The sequence below is a fragment of the Marasmius oreades genome, chromosome 9 (assembly GCF_018924745.1).
Source record: "Marasmius oreades isolate 03SP1 chromosome 9, whole genome shotgun sequence".
Lineage (NCBI taxonomy): Eukaryota > Fungi > Basidiomycota > Agaricomycetes > Agaricales > Marasmiaceae > Marasmius > Marasmius oreades.
Genome location: NC_057331.1, coordinates 2,149,781 through 2,164,925, shown reverse-complemented (window position 1 = coordinate 2,164,925; position 15,145 = coordinate 2,149,781). Strand labels below are relative to the sequence as shown.

The window sequence follows — 15,145 nt, the reverse complement described above, 5'->3', positions numbered from 1 at the left end:
ATAGGTTTGATACCACAAGTTCAAGGCAAATATACACACCTGAAGTATTATACATCAACAAGAAACCCTGCAGGACATCTGCTCCTTCCTCAACTCCAGTCACTCTCTTTCGAAATAGAGGTGCTTTAGCCGGGGTTTACTTGACCTCCGTAGAATTGGTTAACAGTATTAGTGTTGACATGCTCCAAAAGCTGGTGAGCTTGATGTTCATTCTATCGTCCCTTCGTGAGCTTTAAGATCCGGTACAGCCGAATCTCGGTACTCGCTCGTGATGGCGCGGAAGATTCGTCAACAATCGACGGGCGCTGGCGTACAAACGACACGAACATGCATCATGTCTCGCCTAGCGGATTGTAAGTGGATTGTCCGCAACATAGGCTCGCCCATTACGTTTGACACGAGGTCAGAGTGGGTAAGTAATATATCACCTACCAGAGTTTCGGATAGTTCTGGAATCAAATCTTGGCCTCAATAAACCTCGACGTTACGAATGAAAAGAACAATCACCTGAACCCTTGTGACACCTGCCCGGGTTGTTATAGCTCCACTCTACCACTCTACCCACTATTGAACGTCTTACCGCTACAATGCCGCAGACTAGAAGGCTGTACATGTATGGGCGCTACTGGCAGGATTTTTGTCGCGATCAACTTGTGTTTCTCTGGTAAGCAACGGACATATGTTTTGCTTACCTGCAGGCCCGACTGCTCGCATCGCGGCACCGTCCTGGTGCGACCGTTTCAAACGGGTTTGTAGCCCACCCTGAGTCTTAGTTATAACTAAAACCAACATTAGAAATTCATCTATGACGTTAAATGTCCGGCTTTTGACAGAAACGCGGGCTTTTTTCATATCCGAGCTGAATTTGCCAAGTTAACGATCTTGGGGATTTCACGACAGTCAGTTGACTATGCAGAGGAGTACAGAATCACTCACTTCATCGTTTTCGTACGCCCCTACCCTTTTCCCCCATCGATGTGAATTGAGGAAAGGGTCATCTAATTGTCACCTGTCCCTCGTTAGAGTTGCTGCTTTCTGGACCCACGCAGTGCATTCGAAAGAGAAGGAGTGTGCCGTTCGAGATGTCGTACGTTTAGAGAAACAGCGATTATTCCACTGTCAACAACATACTAGGCGGCGTACCATGAGCTGAGCTTCACCACACTATCTGATAACGATCATACACACGCACCTCCCGCGATTGCCCCAGTTTGCTCTGTTCAGATGTCCGACTTGAACGATTAATTGTCGATGAGATCCAGATCCAAAATACCCATAAGAAACATTGACCGTTACTCTGGAATGAAGTAGAATGAAGCATTAACGGCCTTGGGCATCAGGAATATTCATGACACTCAGCAAAACCTTGGCAGAACCACGGGGATCGGAATTCGAGTGGGTGAAAAACAGGGGGCTAATCCGTCAAACAGAACATACTGTCTGAGTTGCCCCCTCATTTCAAACACTTCTTCCATTTCGACAACCTGTTACTGAACGCCCTCCTCCTTCACTCTTCCCTCCAGAGCATGCAGAAGGGACTCGAGGGTACGTACCATTGTCGTAGCATAAGTTGGAGTAACACCCACGAAACCACGATATCCACTGGTAGTTCGTACATATGCGGTGGAGGTAGGGCCGTATTTTGAAACATCATGACCATCTTCTGACGATGAAAAACAACCATGCCACTCATGCTTCGAAACGGAAATACCTGTTCGTAATGCCAAAGATCGAACAACGTGAAGTTACAAGTACGTATGCTACGCCTCTGAAACTGTAGTTTGAGTTCCAAATGACGGGCACTGTAGGGTGAGGTGCACTAGTAAAACACCTTTAAGATGATGAATGTAAGGTCGCGAGCCCCAGAATGTTGCAATTACAGCTGATGAAAAACTTAAACTCGATGATAACATCCACAAAAAAAAGCAACACTATACCTGATCATATTTGACAACGACTTTGAGAATACCGCGACTATCACATTGCGGAAGTCGAGCTCGGAAATCTTTGACGCCTTTGTAAACCTCCTCCGAGATTGTCAAAAGGGATTTCGTGTCACCATAACTGTCCCTGCACCTGTCACGAAACTTCATTTCACAGTTGATCTCACGTAAAGCAGAGAAAATCGGGTGTTGTAGTGTATTGTCCAAGCGCTCCCAGTTAATGTCGAGTTTGGGTAGATGTTCGATGTGGAGCGAGTGTAAACAAGGTTCTTCTGGCTCTGGGGTGTAGCTTCCATGGCCGTTGGCCTTAGTAATAGCGAGAGTGAAACGTTCCAGAAATGGAATCAAGTAGGCTGAACTCTGAACAGACAAGTTGATCCGTCGTAGATTTGGGTTCAGGCTGATATCGATGGCTCGGAAGGCGTTTTCTGAAGATAATTAGTTAGAACTGTATCTGGTATTGAGGTCAACAGCGACGTACCGATCTGGCTTTCCTCACCCTGCCTCCAAACTGTTACGGTGAGTTGTTCCAGTGTTTGGGCAGCAGATGCCAGTAGCTTGCCAATGGCAGTCGTACGAGAGGTCGTGAGGCCGTTTACATCGAAGTAGTGGTGATAGCTGAAGTTTCGTAGGGATGGGCAAGGAGTAAGAGATTCAACCACGTCTGTCCCATCGCGTCGCGACATCTGTTCTAAAACAATAGTGTGGAGGTTGATGGGAATGTCATCATGCGACCATGTCTCTGTCTGTTTCCCGACTGGAGCCCTGGACCCCGCCATCAATACAACGTCATCCAGATGCAAGCTCCCCAACGCTGAAAATGACTTGATAAATGACTGAAGAGCGTCACCGCTCTCGAATTCAGTTCCGTATAGTTTGAGGTGCTGGATTGACGAAAAACATTCCGCCAGCCTTCGTTTCCCTTTTCCATCAAGAGTATCCCATCCAAAGTAACCTAGCTCCATACGTTCGGTGACAGAAAGCATGGTGGAAAGGTCCCGTTTGCCGTCCGACGAACGCCATTTGAGGACCTTGTTCAATGTATCACAAGAACTTGTCGGGTCTTGCAAATAGTCGCGGTTTCGAACTTCGCACTGCTGATACTCGAATTGCGTGACTCGGGCAAGGGAGAATGTCTCTAGGGGATGGTCGTAAAGTTGAAGAAACTCTCCCACGCTGTTGTCATCCAAGACAAAACGATGGAAAAGCGCTGAACGTGAGGAAGAGACCCATGCGCGGCAGACAAGAGCACAAACTGTGAGAATGCTCGAATATCCTCTGAAGTTGGAACTTGAATCTCGAAGGTGGAGAAGGATGAGCGTTTGGAGTTCGAACGGTAGGGTCGGCATGGACAAATCTGCAGGGAGGTGGTGGTTGGTTGGTGGTCTTCGCGTAAAATTTGACCTGGTTCCGACCGGGCGCAACACGGGGAAATACGTCGTCAGTGTTACGATGTCAAGGATGCCTATGTGCCCGTAAATTAAATCAGGAATTGTTGATTTGAAGAGAGGTAGAATGATGACTTACAGTTCCAGTGCGCTGTATGTCGGTCCTCACAAGCTGAAGGAACGTGTAATCGAGCAGGGTTGAGAATCCGTGACGATATTGGGCACCGGGAACTTGACCGAGTCTTTCCTTTACATAGATAGTCCTTGGCGATAAGTAGTGCGCCACCCCGAGGCACAAATCAGTGCACCGTGACCGCCATCGCTCCATCATTGTCTCCTGGTCGTATTGTTCAAGCCACTAGCCGCCCTGCTGTCAACCTTGTCTTCGATTTCAGAGAAAGTCGAGAGTCGCTGGTAACGGGAAACGGAATGAAGAGCTACTGTGCACAACGTGGCTGAGGGTGATTCAAACGGGACTTAATCTTCCGACCCTTTGATGTCCCCTTCCACCGTTCTGCCAGATGTATGATTTGACACGATCCGATCATAGTACTTGATCATGAAGGAGGAAGTTTATGGAATCAAGAATAGGGACGTGGACACGAACACTTCACACGGACGTCACGGCGGACAGCACCTGACTCCACAGTTCCACGTTTATCCACCAACGTGCCAACGTCAACCTCAAAGTCTAGTTTAGAACAACATCAGTCTAGTCCTTCATCCAGCCTTCTATATCTCACTTATCGATCTTAAGCCCAGCCTTCAACTTCAACGAGGACTCTGCAACTCGACTTCGTACAACCCTACAGCTGAATCAGCTCGCCGCACAACCTCCTCATCAAGAAGCATGTCTTTAACAGCATTTAGAATGACTTAAGTACTATGAGCGGCACCCGTGCGCAAGCAAATTTTCGATCCTCGACATGGCTCTGTATGCTGTTCTTTTTGCGTTTACAGCTACAGGTGCTCTTCCGCTCGGGCCCTCCGGAGGAAATGTAACTTTCGAACACGAATTGACTGTTCGCGCCGATGCGTGTACACCAGCATCGAGAACCGTACTCGGGATCGTGTGGGGATGTTTGACAACGATTTTCGCTTGTACATGGCTTGCGATACACCCGAATGTTCCCAGTCCTGATGACTCTCGATGGAGGATATTATCGCGAAGAGCTATGATCATGGCACTTGCGATCGTCTTCCCAGAATATACAGCTGTATGGGCCATACGTCAGTGGCAAGAGGCCAGACGTATATCTAGAGAGATGTCTTTGAGAGAAGGTATGCACAAAGAGCTCTTTCCTTACTGGCTTCGCCTCACGGCCATGTAGATTTTCCAGAATGGACGATTACTCATAGCTTCATCATCATCATGGGCGGTTTCATACTTGTGGACGAAGCAGGAGAGCCTCGTGGGCCTTTACTCTTGGGCGAGCTATTGCGCTTCAAGACCCGCGAAGAGTTCAAAGTCCCCTCCATATCCGAGAGGGAGATCCAGGATCGCAGCAAAGGGGACGCCTTATCAAAAGTCCTGATTTTCCTTCACACCAGTTGGTTTTTGTTGCAAGTCCTTGCACGTCCTATCTCTGGTTTACCTGTCACAGAGCTCGAGCTTGTTACGGTTGCAATTGCCTCCCTTAACATTCTTGCATATGGATTCTGGTTCAAAAAGCCTTTGAACGTCGATTGTCCCGTACAAGTGGTTTTACCTTCCTGGATTCCGAGACATCCCCCTTCCATGTCCTCTTTTCCTACGGAATCTGGAGAACCCATGGCAGCGCCACGAGCTTTGGACATTGGCACATTCGACTTCGAAGAGGCTTCACGACCAAAGAGCCCATGGACGGCTTCCACTAGATCACAGTCTGAAATATCATTACCTCAGGCAACCAGCCCCTTTTCACAAGTCCAGCACAGTGCTACTTTCAACCCCCCGCCTTACTCGTAGGAGAGACTTCCTTGGCCAGCAGGATTTGGCCCACCAGTTAGTAATGCGGGGGTGGTTCGATCTCAGAACTTTCCCTTCGGTCCTGATACCAGTCTCGAAATACCCTCCATGGATATTACAGACGCTTTTGAGGTGGAAACACGTCCATGTACCACATCTGGATCGACAAGTTCTATGAGATTGAATTCTCAGATATCTTTGCCTTCGGTTCCCAACCCCCTTTCACGAGTTCAGCGCGTTACTACTTTCGCACGGGGCTTGACGCCAAGGGTCAATGTGTCAAGGAGGCTAGCTAAGAGGCATCTGCGCTTATCGCTTTCGTCCTTTACCACATCGCTGATTCGGAGGGTTCAGCACATTGTTGCTTTCACGCGAAACTTGACGCAGAGGGTCATAACAATGATAAAGACTCACTTGCGCCCATCTCTTCTACGTGCGGCTATTCAAGAAGCATGCACGCCAGGTTGCAAGCACCGGCAACCTGGAGTTGCTACCGAAGTTGACACCTCTCTTTACGCTGTGCGTGTGCCGACTTTCTACAGCGGTTCAACGGGGGAGGTATTGTTTACGGCGTCTGGTATTCTTCAACTATCAATGGCGATGTATTTCGGTGGCCTTCACTGTGTGGCATGGAATTTTGTTTTCCCGACAAGGGAGCTTTGTCAGCTGTGGAGAGTTTCTGCCATTACTCTAACCTCAATTCCCCTTTATTACCTGATATATGTATGGGGGATGCAGGCCTACTACGAACATCAAGTTCTCGCAATACGCAGACGCTTTCTATGGACGGATTTCCGGTGCAAACGGCTACCGAGATCCGTGCGTAGAATATTCTACTACTCAGGCATGTCGGTCATAATATGGATCGTACAGATAAAATTTTATCGTTTTGGACGAGTGTTACAGCAACTTCTAAAGTTTCTCTATCTTGCCGCTCGGATCACTCTTATCATTCTGCCCTTCATTCTTTTGCAGGACCATCCTTCACGTACACTCGAAGAGGTCGAATGGACCAACTATATTCCTCACGTATCTTGGATGTTTTCCCAGTAGGACCAGGTTATCGTACACATCTTCCCTTACCAAGGACCGAGACAGTTATTTCCTCCCCCATACCTCCCACCCCCAATGACCGTGGACAGTTATTTCGCCCATATTCTCTCCGGGGACCTTTGTATAGCATTCTTTTGAACTGTGTATTTACATGATTGTCGTTGCAATTTCTTGCGGACGTTTTTTACTGTCGGAATAGGTACGGTATGGTACAGTGATATCCTTTTGGTCTCTTCAACCTACCCGTTCTCGAAGTTTATCCGTATTTACAAAATCGAGTTCTCCTTGCAAATAGGAAGTGCTTCAACCCAGACTAATGTTGACCATAAGGGCTGCACACACAGCTGCAACAATGTCTCATATAATCCTGACTCAATAAATGGCGAAGCCGAGTGGTCTAAAACGGTTTTGAGCACTAAATGTATATTTTCGGCGACAGTGACGCATGCGACTCGATAACATACCGACATGGTCAACATAGTCGTGGATATGAGTAACCTGGCTAATCCAAACTGTCCAATATGCTTCAATCGGACGAATCTCCACTTGCGATGACCTTAATTTAATCAAATATTTAAAGGGAGCGGAATGACTAGACCAATGTATCAGTCGCCAGAAAGTTCACAAAATTCTTCCACCAACTCACCAAAAGCGAGGCAGAGAGGTATTCGTACGTCGATTCATTTACGGTACCGTCCGGATTGAGGGCTTTTGAGATCGTGAAGACAGTTGGAACCGAAGAAATAACGTTAAGGTAGTCAGAATGCTGGTGGATCAAGTGTGGTGTCATGGCTTTTGAAACGTCTGACTCTCCGATGTGAGGAACCTTTCAGGCTTGAAAGAAAATGGTTCCGGGTATACGGTCCATGTATTTATTGGTTAGTTATGAGGTGGCAATAGCTGCAATTACCTCTCGGAATCCGAGTATCAAATACCTCGTCATGCAACATCATCCTACACATGAAATCGTCAACACTTCACGGCGGAAACACCTCACGACATAGTACATACCATATATTCGTGGCAGTAATAGAACCTGCAGGTATTCGATTGCCTTTATAAACATTTTCTTTATCAACGTAGTGAAGAACACCTGAGAGAAGGTTTGCGTGGTCATCGAGGTAAGACGTCTTGTATGAGCTCTTAGCTCGTCCATAGGAAGAACATTCTGCCACAAAGGGTCTCCTTCACAATCGTAGCAACATGCGGTAAAGAATCATGGTCTGTAAAATCGGAAAGATGTCCCGCGGAGATGACTCGGTCGATTGGGCCTCTGAATTGACCGGCATTACGAGTGAAAAACGTGTTCAACATGGACACCGTCTGAAGGCCAGGGACACGTTCGATTGACCACCATTAGTCTCTAAAAGCGAAAGGCGAGTGATGAATAGTACCTACTGTATCAGAACCAGCTAGTTAACAAGAAAGAGTAATATCAGCGAAAATACGAAAGACGAAAGCACAGATATTTTATGACCTGCATAAATCGGTCCCGCTACACGAAGTGAAAGATGGAGATGCGGTGCCGTTCGTCTGTACGAGACTCAGTCAGATGAACCATAGCCTGAGCTTAAGAAACATCTACAATCTCGTCTTTAGCTGCCTCAAACGGCTTTGTAATCATGGCTTCCGTGATTCGATACCAACTTCTGACGCTAAAATGGCACGCCGGGGGTGACATTGAGAACCAAATGAGCCGGACATTCTTTTATTGGGTTAAGTAGTAAAGGAACATACTCTCATTCCTCCTGAGGAACCATTCTGGTACGTATTTGAGCGGTGATTCCTGATTTGTTGCGAAAAGAGCTATTAACAAGTTGACACTAGTAGGTAAAGGTTAGCAAAAGGAACCCGCAGCTAGATATGCACGCAGAGCCCTGTGCAACTTATATCAATATCGAAGGCAGTCTTAATCAAGGTTTCCCCTTACCTACACAGACCCTAGGGCCAAGTCCAAACAATTCAGTCTCGCTTTCGGCGAAACATATCGGGTGACTAGAAGTAGTTGGGGTTGAACGTTAAACTTGCGGACTGGATAGTTTGCGAAGCAGCCTGCGAGTGTTGCGACTGAGAGCGAAACAAAGGTTTGGACTGACAAGCCAACCAAGTCAGATATCAATACGATGGTCTGAGAGTCGGGTCGAGTGACAGTCCTTGGACATGTCTCGAACTGCTCATCGGTGGCGGCGCCGCTAACGGAGCCTAAGAGCCTCAATTGGAAGAAAAAAACGAAGAAAACGATCAGCCATAGAGTCCCTTGAAATACCAGCGGTTTGTACCTCGATAGAGTGAGTTCCGGGGGCTGCACAGGGCGGGATTATTTTGGCCTCGTTCCCGAGAAACCTGCTGCATCACTTCGATAGAGCACGTATAGTCCATCTGGTAATTTCACCCAAGGCTGAGATAATAACGGTCTTAAACACAGTCTCTATAGATTTGAGAGGCAACGGCCAAGAGGAAGTAGAACAACGTGGGTATGGTGAGCATAATGATGTGGATGGTGAAAATCGAGACGAAGACGAACCAACGGCCCTACATAGGCTTGACAGCGGTATTCGTGTCACTGTGGGAATCGACCCTTTTGATGTCCCCTTCCACCAGACGTAGTACATATCGAATAATCCCGCCATCGTGCTTGATTATGAAGCAGGAGGATAGGAAACCAAGAATAGGGACGTCGACGCGACTTCACACGGACGTCAACGGCGGACAGTTCTCTGCGTGTTCGTCTACCTGACGCGACTTGGCAACTCGACTTTGTACAGCCCTACAGCTTCAGCTCGCCGCACAACCCCCTCATCAAGAAGCATGTCATGAACAGCATTTAGAATGGCTTAAGTACTATGGGCGGCACCCGTAAGTAGGCAAGTTTTCGATCCTCGACATGGCTCTGTATGCTGTTCTTTTTGCGTTTACAGCTACAGGTGCTCTTCCGCTCGGGCCCTCCAGAGGAAATGTAACTTTCGAACACGAATTGACTGTTCGCGCCGATGCGTGTACACCAGCATCGAGAACCGTACTCGGGATCGTATGGGGATGTTTGACAACGATTTTCGCTTGTACATGGCTTGCGATACACCCGAATGTTCCCGGTCCTGAAGACTCTCGATGGAAGATATTATTGCGAAGAGCTATGATCATGGCACTTGCGATTGTCTTCCCGGAATATACAACCGTATGGGCCATACGTCAGTGGCAAGAGGCAAAACGTATATCTAGAGAGATGTCTTTGAGAGAAGGTATGCACTTTGGCACGAAGAACTCTTTCCTTACTGGCTTCGCCTCACAGCTATGTAGAGTTTCCAGAATGGACAATTACTCATAGCTTCTTCCTCACCATGGGCGGTTTCATGCTTGTGGACGAAGCAGGAGAGCCTCGCGGACCCTTGCTCTACAACGACATATCGTACTTCAGGAAGTTCAGGGATTTCAAAATCCCCTCCATATCCGAAAGGGAGATTCAGGATCGCAGCAAAGGGGACGCCTTATCAAAAGCCCTGATTTTCCTTCACACCAGTTGGTTTTTGTTGCAAGTCCTCGCGCGTCCTATCTCTGGTTTACCTGTCACAGAGCTCGAGCTTATTACGGTTGCAATTGCCTCCCTTAACATCCTTGCATATGGATTCTGGTTCAAAAAGCCTTTAAATGTCGAGTGTCCCGTACAAGTGGTTTTACCTTCCTGGATTCCTCGGAGTCGTCCCTCTCCCCCCGCCACGATTCACTTTCAGTCAACCACTGTAGATACGGAACACCCATCCATGGCTTTGGACATCACAGATGCCTTTGAAGAGGGTCCATCACCAAGAGACATTACTGCTTTCAATCCTACATTTGACTCGCAGGAGAAACTTCCTGGTCCATCAGGATCAGGCCCAACGGTTAGTAATGCGGGGGTGGTTCGATCTCAGAACTTTACCTTCTGTCCTGATACCGGTCTCGAACTACCCTCTATGGATATCACAGATGGTTTTGAGGTGGAATCACGTCCATGTGCCCCATCTGGATCGACCACTTCTATGAGATTGAATTCTCAAATATCTTTACCTTCGGTTCCCAACCCCCTTTCACGAGTTCAGCGGATTACTGCTTTCACCCGTGACTTGACGTGGAGAGCCAACCCGTCAACGAAGCGGCAACTGCAGTTTTCACTTTCGTCTTTTACTACATCGCTGATTCAGTGGGTTCAGCACGTTGTTGCCTTCACGCGAAACTTGGCGAAGAGGGTCATAACAATGATAAAGACTCATCTGCGCCTATCCCTTCTACATGAGGCTATTATACGGGAAGCATGGAGACCAGGTCACAAGCACCGGTAATCTGGAGTTGCTACCGAAATTGACACCTCTCCTTACGCTGTGCGTGTGCCGACTTTCTACAGCGGTTCAACGGGGGAGGCAGTGTTTACGGCGTCTGGTATTCTTCAACTATCAATGGCGATGTATTTCGGTGGTCTTCACTGTGCGGCATGGAATTTTGATTTCCCGACAAGGGAGCTTTGTCAGCTGTGGAGAGTTTCCGCCATTACTCTAACCTCAATTCCCCTTTATTACCTGATAAACATATGGGGGATGTAGGCCTACTACGACCATCAAGTTCTCGCAATACGCAAGCATCTATCGACGAGTCTCGGTCGCAAACGGCTACCGAGTTCCGTGCGTAGAATATTCTACTACTCAGGCATCTCGGTCATAATATGGATCATAACCGTAAAATTTCGTCGTTTTGCAAGGGTGTTACACCAACTTTTCGTTTTTCTCTATCTTGCCGCTCGGATCACTCTTATCATCCTGCCCTTCATTCTCTTGCAGGACCATCCTTCACGTACACTCGAGGAGGTCGAATGGACCAAGTATATTCCTCATGTATCTTGGATGTTTCCCCAGTAGGACCGGTTGTACACATACTACTTTTCCCGTTATCAAGGACCACAAGACAGTTTTTTCCTCCCACATACCTCCCACCACCAATGACCGTGGACGGTTATTTCACCGTTCGCCCATATTCTCCCGGACCTTTGTATTTCGTTCTTTTGAACTGTCATGTATTTACATGATTGTCGTTTCGTATTTTCGAGGACATGTCCCAAAAGAAGTGAGGATAAGGGAGGGATCAATCTCTTCCAGCGGCCGTAACCAAAATTCCTTCCATGTCCCACAAGCATCACCGAATGGGGCTGTAGAGAATTACCGATAAGTGTAATCAAGGCAAGAACTCAGCACACGACACGCACGGCGCTCCAGTTGCCACAGCAAAATATATTGCGAAAAAACTATATAAAAGAGTCTAAGGCTTTTCTCCTAGCGAATACCTCGAATCAATAGCCTTCGACTACTCAGCTAGGCCCAGGCATTCACCGATTCCCAACTTTCTCGATTTTACCTCCCTTTGATCCTTCCCAAACTCTAGGTCCGGGTGCGACATACATCTCTGATTTATCACTCGGACCGAACAGATCCCACACGATACCTGGGGAGTCGTATTGGTAAGTGCCTGGGAAGGCCGTTCCACCCGGAAGCTTTTGGGTCGTGGAGTTGTTTTCGACGTGAACTTGGACGCAGGACATGTAAAACTCGGCCCCTTTGTCGTGTTTCTTCACGTAGGTATATTTGGCTTGGTGAAGAGCGATGACTTCCGCTAAAGATACGGATTTGAGTTGGAAGTGCTCGATGGATTACTACAGTTGACTAAATACTTACCTCGGAGGAGGTAATCCCCAGTCGGAATATTAGGAATGGTGATACTATGTTGGCCTTTCGTTTTCTTGAGAAGGATAGTGGCCCATTTCTTCGAATTCTTATTATATGTCTGCGTGTCAAGTTTGGTCCAAACTGGTTTGCCCTCCATGTTGGACGAAGTGGGCGCGATGTACACTTGAACTGCGGGGAACAGTGTCAAAGAAAGAATTAGCGAGCGGATAGTAAAACATACTGGCCCCCTTGTGGGTATCGGTAATGATGTCGTCGTGGCGGCTATTGAGAATCATTCGAATGAGCTCGGCAGGAGAATGGCAGGTTGAAAGGGGTACATGCTTTTCGTGGTACCACTCAAAGGTGAACTTATCCTTGCTCTTGACTGCCACGCTTTGTGGAACCACTAGTGAATTGAATGACTGATTTCCTAAAAGATGCGAAGGGAAAGCTTACCTCGATTATTGGCGTTGCACAACATATCCTTGGAATGAAGGTCCTTCACTGGGTAATTTGTTTCGGGTGAACGAATCTGCAGATTTGGAAAGTAAGCGTCGCGTACAATAAGAAAAAGAGTATGAGGCCCACGTAGATATCTCGTCCGTCGCCTTGGAACTTTCCATTGACCCACACACCCCAGACACGGAGGTGGGCGAAAGCGGAGGAAACGCAGCAGGCAAGAGTGAACAAGGCGGAGGCGTGCATGGGCAAAGAACTATGTAACCCGAGAGTAAGTTCGAGGGTCTGATTTCGGTTGCTTTGTATTAGATGGTAGGCTATGGTTGACCAGTTCAACTTGTTCATTCGGTCCCTCGGGGCGGTAAAGGAGTAAAACTAAAACTTTAGGTGACTTTGTTGACTCTGAGTTACCTACGCTTGTAGGGTTCGCGTTCCGCTAGTACAAGCGCAATATGTCGTACTATTGCTAAACTTCTGCCAGCAAAGCACGAGAAGGCGAATTTCATGGCGTGCTGTATAGTTATCGAAGTTGTATCGAAGGTTGGTTCAATTAACGGCGCAGACGGCATGGGTAGCGATTCGCGGTTGCAACGCAACCAACAGGGAAGGAGATTATTGTTACGAGGATTGAAATAGAAGCGATGCTAGATTGAATTCCCAAATATTCTGTAGAACGCGATTAGGTGGCTTAAAGTTCCATGCAGGAGACTGGAAACTGTTGTAAGGTCGAACTAGGCCCTTGTTCCTGTATTTCGTACTTTTCTTGCTGGTAGGGACATCGATTCGGGCGGCTAACTGAAGGTGACTGCCACTGAAGTTAAATGGTGGTTTGATTCTGAGAAGGTCGGCTTGGGTTGCCCGTTTCGGACATGAATTTCGCACGTTTATCGATTCTACCATCTTGATTCTTGCTACTTGGAAAACACAAAATATTGTAGCAGAAATGAGCCTCTACACAGGAAAACGACTATGTGATGTCGTGAATGCTTCAATTTATCGCCAGCCATCAAAGTATATTATCCCGATGTCATCCTTCACCGCAGGCCAGGCATCCTTCGTAATCTCCACCATGTGTCCAGCGTACGCAACGTGTTCATTGGTTGAGAGGGAGACTAGACGGTAATCCGCATAATGCTTCTTAACAAGGGCTACTGCATTCTATCCAGTCGGTCGTTCAGCATGTAATTCGTCAGGTATGCGAGGGTAGCGACTGACATCATAAGTGGCCGGTCGCGGCACGATTTTAGCTGGCTGGTCACCGGGTCTACCCGGTTTCGGCTTTTCACATAGAACTACAGACTTGCGGAACATTTCAGAGGGCAAGGACATTGGGTGTGGAGGGGAGGGAAGGAAGGGCAGTAGCAGTTTTATGTATTCACATTAACGCCAGTGACCTTTTTAATACAGGCACGCCTTTACCACCAGGCATAGGTTATCATGATCAAAGATCAGCGGTTTCTGGCTTCTACAGAAGATTTCTTTGGCCGCGACGTGCCGTTTCGGAAGCCGATGCTAGTTTGTGTTAGAATACTACACATCAAAAGTAGGTTGTGCATACTCCAAGAGGAAGGCACAAAGTTCGGCAATTAATTGAAGAATATTAATAGTAAAAGGTTGCCGAAAAGGCTGTTGAAGTGTCCTCAACAAGATACCTCCATACCTCCCCATTCCAACACTCTGAACAAATTCTCATCAGCAGCCTTGCCTATATCAACACCGACGACAGTTTGCCAGAAAACAACGCCCTCAGAAGATCGATCCACCGCTTCTGTCCATCCATTTCCAGCATTTTTTAGTTCGTCCTCAGAAACGCCATGGAAAAGCATGAAGATTCGCGTGACGACGTCTGGCGTCGGTGTGATGTCCAATGGGGCAGCCTCCTCGTATGAAGACTGCGGTAGGAACCTCAATGCGATGTGTTTGTGCTTGAGGAATGAGGGTAACCAATAACTGAATGGACGAACGAAAGTCAGAGAAAAGGTACGGAGAATAAGATAAAAATTGGGGAGACGAACGTGATGAAAGACGTCCGTGCTTCGGTATGGAGCACCAACATTTTGAGGGTTTTGTCGAGATAAATTGGTAACGCCTCGATCGACAGCAGAACAGAGTTTTGAGGCGTAATGTGTGTGTCATTAGGTATAAATCTCTCTGAGTGTCTCGGTTTTTCCTCCACACGGGGTGATGGTGGCGGTGAACGGGGTGCATCTGGAACGGTGCTGCGCAATTGATAAAATCAACCTCTCGTTGCTAGAATTCGAATTCGAAACGGCGACTCACTGGGCTTCCCAAAAAAGATAAGCCACTTCAGTTCCCGTGCTCGTTTCTGTTAGAGTGCCATCCTGTTGAGTTCGAGCTATCCACTCCACCGTCTGGTGGACCTTCCCTCCAGGAGTTTGATTGATTGGAACGACCGGATAGAGAGCGGAAATAGACCATTGGGGAGCAAGGCCCAATCGAACCCTCACCTCGCGTTCCAGTGGAGAAAACAGGTAGATTACGGGTTTACCCATCAACAAACTCATCGTAAGGTGAAGGACGGCATCTGGTTGAATACCATAATACGATAGCGTCCTACCATCTTCCAGTTGACTTCCCTCAAAAGTGAGTTGCTGCCTGTCGGCGGGAATGTTAGTGATATCCTGGATGCTCGATTTCACATCGTCG

General features: G+C 47.6%; 7 protein-coding genes across 7 annotated transcripts; 3 read left to right on the top strand and 4 right to left on the bottom strand.

Annotated features, from left to right (window-relative positions):
* Window positions 1-1,876: 1,876 nt before the first annotated feature.
* E1B28_013589 (uncharacterized protein) lies at window positions 1,877-3,292 on the bottom strand (the record flags this gene model as incomplete). The annotated part of the gene is made up of 3 exons (XM_043158757.1): window positions 1,877-1,882; window positions 1,938-2,371; window positions 2,425-3,292. 3 exons carry the CDS (start codon window positions 3,290-3,292, stop codon window positions 1,877-1,879), a joined length of 1,308 nt encoding a protein of 435 aa, XP_043004112.1.
* Window positions 3,293-4,257: 965 nt separating this feature from the next.
* E1B28_013588 (uncharacterized protein) lies at window positions 4,258-5,279 on the top strand (the record flags this gene model as incomplete). The annotated part of the gene is made up of 2 exons (XM_043158756.1): window positions 4,258-4,612; window positions 4,663-5,279. The coding sequence occupies 2 exons, from the start codon at window positions 4,258-4,260 to the stop codon at window positions 5,277-5,279; spliced, it is 972 nt and encodes a 323-aa protein (XP_043004111.1).
* Window positions 5,280-5,387: 108 nt separating this feature from the next.
* E1B28_013587 (uncharacterized protein) lies at window positions 5,388-6,332 on the top strand (the record flags this gene model as incomplete). Its single annotated transcript, XM_043158755.1, has 1 exon — window positions 5,388-6,332. One exon carries the CDS (start codon window positions 5,388-5,390, stop codon window positions 6,330-6,332), a length of 945 nt encoding a protein of 314 aa, XP_043004110.1.
* A 2,884-nt stretch (window positions 6,333-9,216) lies between these two features.
* E1B28_013586 (uncharacterized protein) lies at window positions 9,217-10,648 on the top strand (the record flags this gene model as incomplete). Its single annotated transcript, XM_043158754.1, has 2 exons — window positions 9,217-9,571; window positions 9,630-10,648. The coding sequence occupies 2 exons, from the start codon at window positions 9,217-9,219 to the stop codon at window positions 10,646-10,648; spliced, it is 1,374 nt and encodes a 457-aa protein (XP_043004109.1).
* A 1,034-nt stretch (window positions 10,649-11,682) lies between these two features.
* Window positions 11,683-12,724, bottom strand: E1B28_013585 (uncharacterized protein; the record flags this gene model as incomplete). Its single annotated transcript, XM_043158753.1, has 5 exons — window positions 11,683-11,966; window positions 12,029-12,208; window positions 12,261-12,425; window positions 12,476-12,551; window positions 12,608-12,724. The coding sequence occupies 5 exons, from the start codon at window positions 12,722-12,724 to the stop codon at window positions 11,683-11,685; spliced, it is 822 nt and encodes a 273-aa protein (XP_043004108.1).
* Window positions 12,725-13,471: 747 nt separating this feature from the next.
* Window positions 13,472-13,789, bottom strand: E1B28_013584 (uncharacterized protein; the record flags this gene model as incomplete). Its single annotated transcript, XM_043158752.1, has 2 exons — window positions 13,472-13,636; window positions 13,694-13,789. The coding sequence occupies 2 exons, from the start codon at window positions 13,787-13,789 to the stop codon at window positions 13,472-13,474; spliced, it is 261 nt and encodes an 86-aa protein (XP_043004107.1).
* Window positions 13,790-14,118: 329 nt separating this feature from the next.
* On the bottom strand, window positions 14,119-15,003 carry E1B28_013583 (uncharacterized protein; the record flags this gene model as incomplete). Its single annotated transcript, XM_043158751.1, has 3 exons — window positions 14,119-14,428; window positions 14,494-14,697; window positions 14,759-15,003. 3 exons carry the CDS (start codon window positions 15,001-15,003, stop codon window positions 14,119-14,121), a joined length of 759 nt encoding a protein of 252 aa, XP_043004106.1.
* Window positions 15,004-15,145: the final 142 nt, after the last annotated feature.